The 16,136-nt window shown below is 45.4% G+C and overlaps 1 protein-coding gene across 1 annotated transcript in view; it reads right to left on the bottom strand.

Annotated features, from left to right (window-relative positions):
• Window positions 1-214: 214 nt before the first annotated feature.
• plekhf2 (pleckstrin homology domain containing, family F (with FYVE domain) member 2) overlaps window positions 215-16,136 on the bottom strand; it is a 47,570-nt gene continuing 31,648 nt past the window's right edge. Inside the window, exon 2 of the mRNA XM_034102392.1 lies at window positions 215-2,492. Within this exon, the coding sequence (XP_033958283.1) occupies window positions 1,752-2,486 (735 nt within the window). The 5' untranslated portion in view covers window positions 2,487-2,492 and the 3' untranslated portion in view covers window positions 215-1,751. The remainder of the gene's footprint in view (window positions 2,493-16,136) is intronic.

Here is a 16,136-nt window from a genome sequence, read left to right as displayed (position 1 = left end):
CTCAAAGGGTTATCAGGTATTTCGAGAAATGACATTACTACATTAAATTAGGGAGGAGTTTGACGGCGGGATTATTCAAAGGAAACATCTCAACAACTGAAGGGTTCACATTGTTTGTTTCTAGGATAAAAAGCTTTGATATTTTCAGACATTTTAATGTTAGATTGAAGAGGAAAAAAAACTCACAAATTGAAGCTAAAAAACGAGAATAAAGTTGAATAGACCTACAGTGACTTTAATACGCTGTTGTCGCTCCGCACTGTCAAACATCAAATTAAATACACATTGTTTAATAACTCCTACTTATTTACCTTCCATCAGGGATGTTTTGCATTTCTTTAAAGGAAGATGCGTGTGCTTTAATAAATGTCAAATAAATCACGAGGCTAGTTTCAGTACCGACCGCTACAGCTGTAGTTATATCCGTGCACAGAGGCCGCCGGCCAACAAACCACAACATGTATCCTTTCAAAGACTCTTCTGGTCCTCAAGACACAACGCAGGAAACAGGTTGAACAAAACAATCGACATTACAGGTTGTTAAATGTACATAAAAGCAGGTCGTTAGACTCATGAAAACAAGCCTCAAAATCAAAGCCTGGATTTAAATCATATTTTAATTTGAGAGTCGGTGATCGATGGATGTTTCAAGAGTCTTTGCCCGGCAGAAAACAAAACTTTCGAGGAAAAGTCAGAACGTAACTCTTCCCGTTGTCGATGTGTTTCAGAGTCCGGGTGTCATCGAGTCTCATTCGCAGAACACGTATTTCCTCCATTTCCTGCAAGGCACTACGTGAGGGAAAAGGCAGAGATCGCTTTTAAAGGGGCGACCGCTGAGAGGAAACTCACCGAAGTGTTAGAAGAGATGATTTGTCAGAAGCAACTACATTTAGGTCGACTGGAAAAAGCTTTGGGATTAGAGTAGGGTTCACTGATAAAAATAGGGTTCACAAAATAGCAGGAAAACACCACATTTATATTAGAGAAGACATCCCTGTTTGGAGAGACGAGGACCGAGGACCGAGAACCAAACCGTTGAGCTTTTCCCTGCAGAAGGTTGAGAGGTACAATTGAAACAAGATGGATTAACGTTAGAGGAAGCGGAGGGATGCTTCATCGGCACCATGGTGACCAAGCAAGAGTCGGAAGTGAGCCAAACAGTCAGCCTTTCCCCAAACAATTCAACATGTCGAGCTCTCTTAGCGTGATTTCTACAATGTGTACGTGATAAAAAAAAGGAGCCCTCTCTCAGGAGCAGAGGAGCTAAAGGTCAGGAAGCCCCAACAGGAAGAAGCGTAGGGACAAAACATGAGAAAAGGAATAATCCCTCATCTGATTGGAAGACAATATTTCTCAGGAACGCCATTTAGGTCGACTAGAAAAAGCTCGTTTCGCGTGATATCTACATTTTTGTTGTTAATAAAAAACGTAGAAAACAGCCCTGTTTGGTGAAGAGAGGAGACTTTTCCCCGCAGAGATATCATCTGTGTTCATGGACGTACGGTTAAAAAGACAGTGGGAAGAAATAAGCCCCGCCCCCTGGATGAAGTTAATGCAAAAGGGCACCACTGTTTTCTGTAGTGACTAATCAAGAGTCATAAGTGGAAGAAATGAGAAGTCAGACTTTCCCCCGCATAATTCCACATTTCATTAAATCACTGTTCAGTATTCATCCGTGCTGGAATCAGAGGGGAAAAGCAATAAAATATTTTGGTTTGAATGGACGATCCTCAGAGGGACGTTTTATTTCCTCAGTCGCTGCTGTCGTCGTCGTCATCGTCGTCCGACATGTTGTTGAACTTTGACCCCAGCCGGCTGATGGAGTCCGCTCTCGGCGCCAGGCCCCCCGCCGTCAGCTGCCCGAAGCAGAACTCACACACTCGCACGGGTTTGGAGGACTGGCTGGGCAGCAGGAACTTCTTATCGGAGCACGGACCGCAAACCACGTAGCCGCATTTCCTGCAGTGATGGCGGCGACTCACGGGCGTGAATTTAACCTTCTGGCAGCGCATGCAGACCGTGGCCTCCGAGTCGGGAATCCAGACGGCCGCGTGCTCGCCCGTCGGCGCCTTCCCGCTCTTCTGCAGCAGATCCACCACGCACTTCCCGATGTGGTTCATCCACTCGGACTTCTCGGTGGCGGTGGCGGCGTACACGGCGAAGGACTTGGTGGGCGTTTTGATGATCCAGCCGTTCCGCAGGTCTCCCTCGTCGGGCACCGTGTCGATGGTGACGCTCTCCAACGGGATGATGTGCTGCTTGTTGTACTTCTTCTTCTGGATCACGATGTTGCCGTACACCAGGATGTCGTTGAAGAGGAAGAACTGACGCGCCTTGGGTTTCTTGCGGCAGAGTTTGGTGAGCACGCCCTCGCCGATCAGCACGCGGCCAGGGATGACGAGCGGCTGGCCGGCCGTGCCGAAGCAGCCCTCGACCACCCCGATGCGTTTAGAGTTCGCCTCGCTGTTCGCTAGCCGGTCCACCATCTTCCCCTGCAGGGACACACAGAGCAAGGGGGGAGGGGAAATATATGTTAGATTTTGTCAAAATGAGGCAAAGAATGGCTGACAATTTGGAGAAAATCTAAAATACAGGGGTGATGATTTCTGCTGTGGACCCTGAATCTCCCTGGACCAATGGGCTTTTGGATTATTGCAGTAAATAATCTCTGTGTCACACTTCTATGCTACTTACAGGTTAGGCTATAAAGGAACTACAGCACGGTCACATGACTTCACGTCACCACCGCTAAGCTAAAGGCGGCTAATGTTGGGCTATAAAGGAACTACAGCACGGTCACATGACTTCACGTCACCACCGCTAAGCTAAAGGTGGCTAACGTTGGGCTATAAAGGAACTACAGCACGGTCACATGACTTCACGTCACCACCGCTAAGCTAAAGGCGGCTAATGTTGGGCTATAAAGGAACTACAGCACGGTCACATGACTTCACGTCACCACCGCTAAGCTAAAGGCGGCTAACGTTGGGCTATAAAGGAACTACAGCACGGTCACATGACTTCACGTCACCACCGCTAAGCTAAAGGAGGCTAATGTTGGGCTATAAAGGAACTACAGCACGGTCACATGACTTCACGTCACCACCGCTAAGCTAAAGGTGGCTAACGTTGGGCTATAAAGGAACTACAGCACGGTCACATGACTTCACGTCACCACCGCTAAGCTAAAGGCGGCTAACGTTGGGCTATAAAGGAACTACAGCACGGTCACATGACTTCACGTCACCACCGCTAAGCTAAAGGCGGCTAATGTTGGGCTATAAAGGAACTACAGCACGGTCACATGACTTCACGTCACCACCGCTAAGCTAAAGGCGGCTAATGTTGGGCTATAAAGGAACTACAGCACGGTCACATGACTTCACTTCACCACCGCTAAGCTAAAGGCGGCTAATGTTGGGCTATAAAGGAACTACAGCACGGTCACATGACTTCACGTCACCACCGCTAAGCTAAAGGAGGCTAATGTTGGGCTATAAAGGAACTACAGCACGGTCACATGACTTCACGTCACCACCGCTAAGCTAAAGGTGGCTAAGGTTGGACTATAAAGGTACTACAGCCCGGTCACATGACTTCACGTCACCACCGCTAAGCTAAAGGAGGCTAATGTTGGGCTATAAAGGAACTACAGCACGGTCACATGACTTCACCACCGCTAAGCTAAAGGCGGCTAATGTTGGGCTATAAAGGAACTACAGCACGGTCACATGACTTCACCACCGCTAAGCTAAAGGCGGCTAATGTTGGGCTATAAAGGAACTACAGCACGGTCACATGACTTCACCACCGCTAAGCTAAAGGCGGCTAATGTTGGGCTATAAAGGAACTACAGCACGGTCACATGACTTCACCACCGCTAAGCTAAAGGCGGCTAATGTTGGGCTATAAAGGAACTACAGCACGGTCACATGACTTCACCACCGCTAAGCTAAAGGCGGCTAATGTTGGGCTATAAAGGAACTACAGCACGGTCACATGACTTCACCACCGCTAAGCTAAAGGTGGCTAATGTTGGGCTATAAAGGAACTACAGCACGGTCACATGACTTCACGTCACCACCGCTAAGCTAAAGGTGGCTAATGTTGGGCTATAAAGGAACTACAGCACGGTCACATGACTTCACCACCGCTAAGCTAAAGGCGGCTAATGTTGGGCTATAAAGGAACTACAGCACGGTCACATGACTTCACCACCGCTAAGCTAAAGGCGGCTAATGTTGGGCTATAAAGGAACTACAGCACGGTCACATGACTTCACCACCGCTAAGCTAAAGGTGGCTAATGTTGGGCTATAAAGGAACTACAGCACGGTCACATGACTTCACGTCACCACCGCTAAGCTAAAGGAGGCTAATGTTGGGCTATAAAGGAACTACAGCACGGTCACATGACTTCACGTCACCACCGCTAAGCTAAAGGGGCTAATGTTGGGCTATCAAGGAACTACAGCACGGTCACATGACTTCACGTCACCACCGCTAAGCTAAAGGCGGCTAATGTTGGGCTATAAAGGAACTACAGCACGGTCACATGACTTCACGTCACCACCGCTAAGCTAAAGGCGGCTAATGTTGGGCTATAAAGGAACTACAGCACGGTCACATGACTTCACGTCACCACCGCTAAGCTAAAGGCGGCTAATGTTGGGCTATAAAGGAACTACAGCACGGTCACATGACTTCACTTCACCACCGCTAAGCTAAAGGCGGCTAATGTTGGGCTATAAAGGAACTACAGCACGGTCACATGACTTCACGTCACCACCGCTAAGCTAAAGGCGGCTAATGTTGGGCTATAAAGGAACTACAGCACGGTCACATGACTTCACGTCACCACCGCTAAGCTAAAGGTGGCTAGTGTTGGGCTATAAAGGAACTACAGCACGGTCACATGACTTCACGTCACCACCGCTAAGCTAAAGGAGGCTAATGTTGGGCTATAAAGGAACTACAGCACGGTCACATGACTTCACCACCGCTAAGCTAAAGGCGGCTAATGTTGGGCTATAAAGGAACTACAGCACGGTCACATGACTTCACCACCGCTAAGCTAAAGGCGGCTAATGTTGGGCTATAAAGGAACTACAGCACGGTCACATGACTTCACCACCGCTAAGCTAAAGGCGGCTAATGTTGGGCTATAAAGGAACTACAGCACGGTCACATGACTTCACCACCGCTAAGCTAAAGGCGGCTAATGTTGGGCTATAAAGGAACTACAGCACGGTCACATGACTTCACCACCGCTAAGCTAAAGGCGGCTAATGTTGGGCTATAAAGGAACTACAGCACGGTCACATGACTTCACCACCGCTAAGCTAAAGGTGGCTAATGTTGGGCTATAAAGGAACTACAGCACGGTCACATGACTTCACGTCACCACCGCTAAGCTAAAGGTGGCTAATGTTGGGCTATAAAGGAACTACAGCACGGTCACATGGAAGAATTAAATTATAAGAGCTAACAGAAACACCAGGAGCATTTTTCTTATCTCTGCTGTGACCCTGAACGCAGCACAGCTCATTGGCAGCTTCACTTACAGCTGGAAGGCAGGGGTCAAAGGTCACGGCGGAGGGAAGAAATGTCCTGCCACACAGTCCCACACACTGAGTAATGTTAATTCTCAGTGCTTTATATAACTCAGAACCAGTGGGGAACTCTTAAAACCAAAGTGTAGAAATGCTCCGTTACAGTAAAAGTCCTGTATTCAAAATGCTACTCAAGTAAAAGTACACAAGCATAATCAGCAAAATATATTTAAGTACCAACTCTGTGTAGGAGAGAAACTCTGGAGGGAACACGGGGATTTCAGCCGTTGCAGACCATTTACATGCACTAAAACCTACAGAACACTACAGGACAGGGGAAAGCTAAATAGGGCCTCTTTAAGTTCATTAAGACCATAAAATAACGAAGCGTGAAAAGATGATGGGATCAAAGGACTTGCACCATGTCCAATTTAAAATATAAAAAACGTCTTACTTTAAAACTTGGCTTTTTGCCATAATGCATTTCAATGGGATGGATGTTAAAGTCAACATGGACGGTGATTACAGCCGGTCTGCAGACTATATTCAGAGAGGGAGAGTTTGCGTTTCCCTCTGCAGACCGCCAGGCTTCACGGAAGCAGAAGGAATGAGGTTTTTCCAGCGGGACGGAGGTCACGAGGAGACCGGTTCACGTTGCTAAGAATAGACCTTACGGGTTTTCCAATCGCACAGTTTCTCTTTCCAACGGCTGTTCAGTAACGACTCTAAAGACTGAACACATACTTTAGCTCTTACAGGTCACTCGATGAAATACTAGAAAGTCATTTTACACAATTGTAAAATAAGAAAGCCCACATTAAGCCGACTTAATGTCCGACTGATCATTTAAAACTTCGATGTTTCATTTGACAATTGTGTAAAATACATAATCCTCACACTTCAGAAGCTGGAATGAAAGGTTGTTTTGGAGCTTAATGAAGAAACTGCAAACAAGTGGATACCGGAAGTCTGTGCACTGATTCTGAAACACCCTCTCGCATCAGAGTGTCTGCCTCCGTTAGCATGTCGTAAGGACGTGCGGCACAGAGAGGGAAAAAGAGAGGCTTTGTTTGTAGGCGTAGTTCTGGTGCTGCTCAGCAGGAGCTTGAAAGCCAGTGCCGTGAACTTGGGTTACAGAAACAGCAGAGAGCGCTATGACTTATTCATAAGGAGCGCCGCTCTCTCGCTCAGTTTACAAGGACCCGTCGCAACCTGCTGCGACCGGACCAGATTAAACATTCACACCTGAGAAACAAGGGAGAAAAAGCTCTCGACAGAACAGTTATTTGACGTCTCGGGGGTTGTTAGTTCCCGCTGGGCGTCTGTCAGACTCGAGGGATTTAAAAGCATTATTTACGACTCATTAAAGCAAACTGACTAAAAGTTTGAGGCAGCGGGAGAGCCGTAATGATTACCCCCGTGAGAAAGGGCTGTTTGGCAGCAAGGGGGTTCAGATATATAAATAGACGCTTATTTCCCCAGACGGCCACACTGTATAAATCAGGCCATTGCTGTCAGTCGGCCCCGGGTGGATGCAGCTAGCCATGGCTGCTGTCAGCCGGCCCCGGGTGGATGCAGCTAGCCATGGCTGCTGTCAGCCGGCCCCGGGTGGATGCAGCTAGCCATGGCTGCTGTTAGGCGTCAGTGTGCGAAAAAGACCTCACACTCCTGCTGGAACCAAACCAGAGGAACACTGTCGTGGCTTCCTTCCTTGTCTTTCTAGACGCCTTAAACAGACCGTTCCAACTCGTTTCTTTCCTTTAAGTTACTCACAGTTTGAAGTGTTGCTCGGCCTCCGATGGTTTAGAACAGGGGTGGGGAACCTCCGGCCCCCGGGCCGTATACGGCCCGCGAGACCATTTGGTACGGCCCTCAAGGTAATTTATAAACACACGCAAAAAAGAAAAAAATTAAAGAAATCTAGACCGCAAACAAATTAAACAAAGCGAGTGCCTGTTTTTCCTGGCCAAGGTCAGGGTCCTTGAACACAACACCAGCCTAACGTGTCATCACGTGGTATATGTCTCGACTGACAGGGGTGCAGTTCTGACGGAGAGCACCAGAACGTCGCTCCGGCACTTGCAAGCAGTACCCATAAGTCCATACACATGCCGCAGTTTCTGCGTGTCTGTGTCTTCAGTTGAAAGCCCAGTGGCGATCTGCTCATCTGTCATACTGATCATACAGTCAATAACTGTGTTGTTGTCATTAGCATCTGGTTAGCTAGCTATGCTAACGAATATAAGAAGCTTTTTCTCCAACCAGTGAGGTAAAGGCACATCTTTATATGATCATTATAGTTATAAAACAATAAGAGAATAAAGTAAACAGGTATAAAATATACTATATGACAGTAAAAAAAAGTTGTTATTAATAAACAAGAATACAGTTTGAAAGGAGAGTGATTTGTAAAATATCTATAAAGAAAAATAAATCTGCTGACAGTTCTGTTTCATATGATGTATCCATAGATCTCCTAATGTTGCTCACAAAGTGCACCATAATGATGCTTTTAATCCCCCCCCACCCCAATTAAATCACGTCCACATGGATAGGAAACTAAATACATTTGCACACATCTTGTGTCCAATATCTTTCTGTTTGGGTGGTCATGCCACAACCGTGCACGTGCATGCATACGTGAGTCATGGTAAAATATCTGGATTAAGAGGTTGCTTTTTCTTTGCACAGAATGAAAGAAAGGCGAAATGAATGGGCTGTGATTTTTGTATTTTTAAGCAGAGGTCAATAATTTGTACGGCCCTCGGAGGATGTTGTAAAAATTGAAATGGCCCTTGAGAGGAAAAAGGTTCCCCACCCCTGGTTTAGAGGATGTTGCTCAAAATAACATGACAAACTTATTGCACATGCAACAAAGAAAATGGGCCTTTACAATATTCAAAAGAAATAGGCAAAACTCAAATAAAATAACACAACTTAGGTATTCTTTCTTTCTCTATAACTTCATAACTTAAAGGGTACTTGTATGTACGAGTACGGTTAAAAACTGTTCCTCGACGGCGTCTCAACAGCTTGCCCATCACTGTGGCGTTAGCACAGGCGCCGTGGGAATTGTAGTCCTTTATAGTGCGTTGACTACAGACGTCACCATTAGGTGGCCTTTCTTATCAAATCAAAATACTGGCTCGAACAAACACGATTGCGTTCAAACAGGAGGCGTCAGGGGAACTGAACCCAGGCCAAACCAGGTGGAGAAAAGTGACCGTTCAATCAGGAAAGGTGCTTTTGTGTTCACAGAGAAAAGCCGTCTTTGAGATATTACAAAAAATATGTGAGCGATTTGTGAACCAGCCGCTAAAAAGGGAAAGAGGACGTTGGGCTTTTCACTGTTGCAGAAGAAAGGGAAGCGACGATGAGTCAGAAGCCGAAGGGAGAGAGTGACGATGACGAGAAAGAGAAAGAACGTTTCAAACAACAAGGACATCCATTTATCCTGCGTGGCGACGCGAAGGCAGAGGAACCGTCGTGAAATGTTCCTGTGTTGCTGCAAGTAGAAAGCATTCTGCACAGGATTCAAGGCATTAGCACGACTCTCAAGTGTAGGACATTACAAATAATATATTCCAGACTCTAACAAAACTATACTTTAAAGAGTCCTCTCCTACTGATGTTCAGGTGTATATCAGTATGTAGTGTCTCTACTTTAAAGAGTCCTCTCCTGCTGATGTTCAGGTGTATATCAGTATGTAGTGTCTCTACTTTAAAGAGTCCTCTCCTGCTGATGTTCAGGTGTATATCAGTATGTAGTGTCTCTACTTTAAAGAGTCCTCTCCTGCTGATGTGCAGGTGCATATCAGTATGTAGTGTCTCTACTTTAAAGAGTCCTCTCTTGCTGATGTTCAGGTGTATATCAGTATGTAGTGTCTCTACTTTAAAGAGTCCTCTCCTGCTGATGTTCAGGTGTCTTTCAGTATGTAGTGTCTCTACTTTAAAGAGTCCTCTCCCGCTGATATTCAAGTGTGTACTGTCTCTACTTTAAAGAGTCCTCTCCTGCTGATGTTCAGGTGTATATCAGTATGTAGTGTCTCTACTTTAAAGAGTCCTCTCCTGCTGATGTTCAGGTGCATATCAGTATGTAGTGTCTCTACTTTAAAGAGTCCTCTCCTGCTGATGTGCAGGTGCATATCAGTATGTAGTGTCTCTACTTTAAAGAGTCCTCTCCTGCTGATGTTCAGGTGTATATCAGTATGTAGTGTCTCTACTTTAAAGAGTCCTCTCCTGCTGATGTGCAGGTGCATATCAGTATGTAGTGTCTCTACTTTAAAGAGTCCTCTCCTGCTGATGTTCAGGTGTATATCAGTATGTAGTGTCTCTACTTTAAAGAGTCCTCTCTTGCTGATGTTCAGGTGTATATCAGTATGTAGTGTCTCTACTTTAAAGAGTCCTCTCCTGCTGATGTTCAGGTGTCTTTCAGTATGTAGTGTCTCTACTTTAAAGAGTCCTCTCCCGCTGATATTCAAGTGTGTACTGTCTCTACTTTAAAGAGTCCTCTCCTGCTGATGTTCAGGTGTATATCAGTATGTAGTGTCTCTACTTTAAAGAGTCCTCTCCTGCTGATGTTCAGGTGCATATCAGTATGTAGTGTCTCTACTTTAAAGAGTCCTCTCCTGCTGATGTGCAGGTGCATATCAGTATGTAGTGTCTCTACTTTAAAGAGTCCTCTCCTGCTGATGTTCAGGTGTATATCAGTATGTAGTGTCTCTACTTTAAAGAGTCCTCTCCCGCTGATGTTCAGGTGTATATCAGTATGTAGTGTCTCTACTTTAAAGAGTCCTCTCCCGCTGATGTTCAGGTGTATATCAGTATGTAGTGTCTGTACTTTAAAGAGGCCTCTCCTGCTGATGTTCAGGTGTATATCAGTATGTAGTGTCTCTACTTTAAAGAGTCCTCTCCTGCTGATGTTCAGGTGTATATCAGTATGTAGTGTCTCTACTTTAAAGAGTCCTCTCCTGCTGATGTTCAGGTGTATATCAGTATGTAGCGTCTACTTTAAAGAGTCCTCTCCTGCTGATGTTCAGGTGTATATCAGTATGTAGTGTCTCTACTTTAAAGAGTCCTCTCCTGCTGATGTTCAGGTGTATATCAGTATGTAGTGTCTCTCCTTTAAAGAGTCCTCTCCTGCTGATGTTCAGGTGTATATCAGTATGTAGTGTCTCTACTTTAAAGAGTCCTCTCCTGCTGATGTTCAGGTGTATATCAGTATGTAGTGTCTCTACTTTAAAGAGTCCTCTCCTGCTGATGTTCAGGTGTATATCAGTATGTAGTGTCTCTACTTTAAAGAGTCCTCTCCTGCTGATGTTCAGGTGTATATCAGTATGTAGTGTCTCTACTTTAAAGAGTCCTCTCCCGCTGATGTTCAGGTGTATATCAGTATGTAGTATCTCTACTTTAAAGAGTCCTCTCCCGCTGATGTTCAGGTGTATATCAGTGTGTAGTGTCTCTGCTTTAAAGAGTCCTCTCCCGCTGATGTTCAGGTGTATATCAGTATGTAGTGTCTCTACTTTAAAGAGTCCTCTCCCGCTGATATTCAAGTGTGTACTGTCTCTACTTTAAAGAGTCCTCTCCCGCTGATATTCAAGTGTGTACTGTCTCTACTTTAAAGAGTCCTCTCCTGCTGATGTTCAGGTGTATATCAGTATGTAGTGTCTCTACTTTAAAGAGTCCTCTCCCGCTGATGTTCAGGTGTATATCAGTGTGTAGTGTCTCTACTTTAAAGAGTCCTCTCCTGCTGATGTTCAGGTGTATATCAGTATGTAGTGTCTCTACTTTAAAGAGTCCTCTCCCGCTGATGTTCAGGTGTATATCAGTGTGTAGTGTCTCTACTTTAAAGAGTCCTCTCCTGCTGATGTTCAGGTGTATATCAGTGTGTAGTGTCTCTACTTTAAAGAGTCCTCTCCCGCTGATGTTCAGGTGTATATCAGTATGTAGTGTCTCTACTTTAAAGAGTCCTCTCCTGCTGATGTTCAGGTGTATATCAGTATGTAGTGTCTCTACTTTAAAGAGTCCTCTCCTGCTGATGTGCAGGTGCATATCAGTATGTAGTGTCTCTACTTTAAAGAGTCCTCTCCTGCTGATGTTCAGGTGTATATCAGTATGTAGTGTCTCTACTTTAAAGAGTCCTCTCTTGCTGATGTTCAGGTGTATATCAGTATGTAGTGTCTCTACTTTAAAGAGTCCTCTCCTGCTGATGTTCAGGTGTCTTTCAGTATGTAGTGTCTCTACTTTAAAGAGTCCTCTCCCGCTGATGTTCAGGTGTATATCAGTATGTAGTGTCTCTACTTTAAAGAGTCCTCTCCCGCTGATGTTCAGGTGTATATCAGTATGTAGTGTCTCTCCTTTAAAGAGTCCTCTCCTGCTGATGTTCAGGTGTATATCAGTATGTAGTGTCTCTACTTTAAAGAGTCCTCTCCTGCTGATGTTCAGGTGTATATCAGTATGTAGTGTCTCTACTTTAAAGAGTCCTCTCCTGCTGATGTTCAGGTGTATATCAGTATGTAGTGTCTCTACTTTAAAGAGTCCTCTCCCGCTGATGTTCAGGTGTATATCAGTATGTAGTGTCTCTACTTTAAAGAGTCCTCTCCCGCTGATGTTCAGGTGTATATCAGTGTGTAGTGTCTCTGCTTTAAAGAGTCCTCTCCCGCTGATGTTCAGGTGTATATCAGTATGTAGTGTCTCTACTTTAAAGAGTCCTCTCCCGCTGATATTCAAGTGTGTACTGTCTCTACTTTAAAGAGTCCTCTCCCGCTGATGTTCAGGTGTATATCAGTATGTAGTGTCTCTACTTTAAAGAGTCCTCTCCTGCTGATGTTCAGGTGTATATCAGTGTGTAGTGTCTCTACTTTAAACAGTCCTCTCCCGCTGATGTTCAGGTGTATATCAGTATGTAGTGTCTCTACTTTAAAGAGTCCTCTCCTGCTGATGTTCAGGTGTATATCAGTGTGTAGTGTCTCTACTTTAAACAGTCCTCTCCCGCTGATGTTCAGGTGTATATCAGTATGTAGTGTCTCTACTTTAAAGAGTCCTCTCCTGCTGATGTTCAGGTGTATATCAGTATGTAGTGTCTCTCCTTTAAAGAGTCCTCTCCTGCTGATGTTCAGGTGTATATCAGTATGTAGTGTCTCTACTTTAAAGAGTCCTCTCCTGCTGATGTTCAGGTGTATATCAGTATGTAGTGTCTCTACTTTAAAGAGTCCTCTCCCGCTGATATTCAAGTGTGTACTGTCTCTACTTTAAAGAGTCCTCTCCCGCTGATATTCAAGTGTGTACTGTCTCTACTTTAAAGAGTCCTCTCCTGCTGATGTTCAGGTGTATATCAGTATGTAGTGTCTCTACTTTAAAGAGTCCTCTCCCGCTGATGTTCAGGTGTATATCAGTGTGTAGTGTCTCTACTTTAAAGAGTCCTCTCCTGCTGATGTTCAGGTGTATATCAGTATGTAGTGTCTCTACTTTAAAGAGTCCTCTCCCGCTGATGTTCAGGTGTATATCAGTGTGTAGTGTCTCTACTTTAAAGAGTCCTCTCCTGCTGATGTTCAGGTGTATATCAGTGTGTAGTGTCTCTACTTTAAAGAGTCCTCTCCCGCTGATGTTCAGGTGTATATCAGTATGTAGTGTCTCTACTTTAAAGAGTCCTCTCCTGCTGATGTTCAGGTGTATATCAGTATGTAGTGTCTCTACTTTAAAGAGTCCTCTCCTGCTGATGTGCAGGTGCATATCAGTATGTAGTGTCTCTACTTTAAAGAGTCCTCTCCTGCTGATGTTCAGGTGTATATCAGTATGTAGTGTCTCTACTTTAAAGAGTCCTCTCTTGCTGATGTTCAGGTGTATATCAGTATGTAGTGTCTCTACTTTAAAGAGTCCTCTCCTGCTGATGTTCAGGTGTCTTTCAGTATGTAGTGTCTCTACTTTAAAGAGTCCTCTCCCGCTGATGTTCAGGTGTATATCAGTATGTAGTGTCTCTACTTTAAAGAGTCCTCTCCCGCTGATGTTCAGGTGTATATCAGTATGTAGTGTCTCTCCTTTAAAGAGTCCTCTCCTGCTGATGTTCAGGTGTATATCAGTATGTAGTGTCTCTACTTTAAAGAGTCCTCTCTGCTGATGTTCAGGTGTATATCAGTATGTAGTGTCTCTACTTTAAAGAGTCCTCTCCTGCTGATGTTCAGGTGTATATCAGTATGTAGTGTCTCTACTTTAAAGAGTCCTCTCCCGCTGATGTTCAGGTGTATATCAGTATGTAGTGTCTCTACTTTAAAGAGTCCTCTCCCGCTGATGTTCAGGTGTATATCAGTGTGTAGTGTCTCTGCTTTAAAGAGTCCTCTCCTCTGATGTTCAGGTGTATATCAGTATGTAGTGTCTCTACTTTAAAGAGTCCTCTCCCGCTGATATTCAAGTGTGTACTGTCTCTACTTTAAAGAGTCCTCTCCCGCTGATGTTCAGGTGTATATCAGTATGTAGTGTCTCTACTTTAAAGAGTCCTCTCCTGCTGATGTTCAGGTGTATATCAGTGTGTAGTGTCTCTACTTTAAACAGTCCTCTCCCGCTGATGTTCAGGTGTATATCAGTATGTAGTGTCTCTACTTTAAAGAGTCCTCTCCTGCTGATGTTCAGGTGTATATCAGTGTGTAGTGTCTCTACTTTAAACAGTCCTCTCCCGCTGATGTTCAGGTGTATATCAGTATGTAGTGTCTCTACTTTAAAGAGTCCTCTCCTGCTGATGTTCAGGTGTATATCAGTATGTAGTGTCTCTACTTTAAAGAGTCCTCTCCCGCTGATGTTCAGGTGTATATCAGTATGTAGTGTCTCTACTTTAAAGAGTCCTCTCCTGCTGATGTTCAGGTGTATATCAGTATGTAGTGTCTCTACTTTAAAGAGTCCTCTCCCTGCTGATGTTCAGGTGTATATCAGTATGTCGTGTCTCTACTTTAAAGAGTCCTCTCCTGCTGATGTTCAGGTGTATATCAGTATGTAGTGTCTCTACTTTAAAGAGTCCTCTCCTGCTGATGTTCAGGTGTATATCAGTAGATACACTACAGGAGAGGGAACCCCCCAGAAAGCAGAATCCCCTTTAAATATATTTTTCAGTGATAATGTGACTATTTCCCCAAAAACGATCCCTCGTATCGTGAATCATATTGCAATTGAAGTATCAGTAAAACAATAAATGGCTTTCTAAACCCTGCGGCTGATAAGAATGAATCTTCTGGGAGGCATTGCCTGCTTCCACACAGACTCTCCTGTGGGATGCAGGAAAAGGGGAAAACGGTCGTGTCAGCTCATCACCATCACGTCCGTCACAGAAACACCATCAGGGGAACTAAAGGCGTTCAAACAGAGATCTGGGTAATTACAGAGCCGCCCTCGATGACAGGCCGTGTCTCTCATTCTGAAATATCAGGGTTTCAAATTACGATCACACGGGTGCGAACACGCCTAAAACTCTTCCAGCTTCAAAAACTATGAAAATATGAAAACCCAAAGGTTCCACATGAAGAAACATCTTCCTCTACTTGACATCACCTGCAGCGTTTAGAGGACATTCAGCAACTTGAGGAGACATGCGCAGCGTCTACTGAAAGCTGCAGAAAACAAACGCTGAAGAAGCTCAAACACAACGGAGACCAGGGGACACTAAAGAGTGAGGCACACAGCTGGGAGACCAGGGGACACTAAAGAGTGAGGCACACAGCTGGGAGACCAGGGGACACTAAAGAGTGACGCACACAGCTGGGAGACCAGGGGACACTAAAGAGTGACGCACACAGCTGGGAGACCAGGGGAGACCAGGGGACACTAAAGAGAGACGCACACAGCTGGGAGACCAGGGGACACTAAAGAGTGACGCACACAGCTGGGAGACCAGGGGACACTAAAGAGTGACGCACACAGCTGGGAGACCAGGGGACACTAAAGAGTGACGCACACAGCTGGGAGACCAGGGGACAGTAAAGAGTGACGCACACAGCTGGGAGACCAGGGGACACTAAAGAGTGACGCACACAGCTGGGAGACCAGGGGACACTAAAGAGTGACGCACACAGCTGGGAGACCAGGGGACACTAAAGAGTGACGCACACAGCTGGGAGACCAGGGGACACTAAAGAGTGACGCACACAGCTGGGAGACCAGGGGACACTAAAGAGTGACGCACACAGCTGGGAGACCAGGGGACACTAAAGAGTGACGCACACAGCTGGGAGACCAGGGGACACTAAAGAGTGACGCACACAGCTGGGAGACCAGGGGACACTAAAGAGTGACGCACACTGCGAAATGATTGCGTGCAAGCTGGCATCACTGAACAAAAGCAAAGCGCTCAGGACTAAGGCGAGACGAGTCGTGACAACAAAGACGTGGAAAGTAGGTAAAACCTTTCAAACGTGAGAATGTGATCCCAGCCGTCACAGCTCAGCCCGCGGAGCTCTCTCTCGGTCACGTTGTCATTATGGAAAGGTTTAGTTTTGAGCATCACTGACGGAGTTTGTGGAAAAGAAGACGGATATGTGATGAGCCCGAGAAATCATTTGGTCCGGAGCTCGTCTCCGTCTCAGCAGGAAGGATTTCATCCGTC

The sequence above is a fragment of the Pseudochaenichthys georgianus genome, chromosome 16, assembly GCF_902827115.2.
Source record: "Pseudochaenichthys georgianus chromosome 16, fPseGeo1.2, whole genome shotgun sequence".
NCBI classification, from domain to species: Eukaryota; Metazoa; Chordata; class Actinopteri; order Perciformes; family Channichthyidae; genus Pseudochaenichthys; species Pseudochaenichthys georgianus.
The sequence above is the reverse complement of the archived record's forward strand: the minus strand, read 5'-3'. Positions and strand labels throughout refer to the sequence as shown.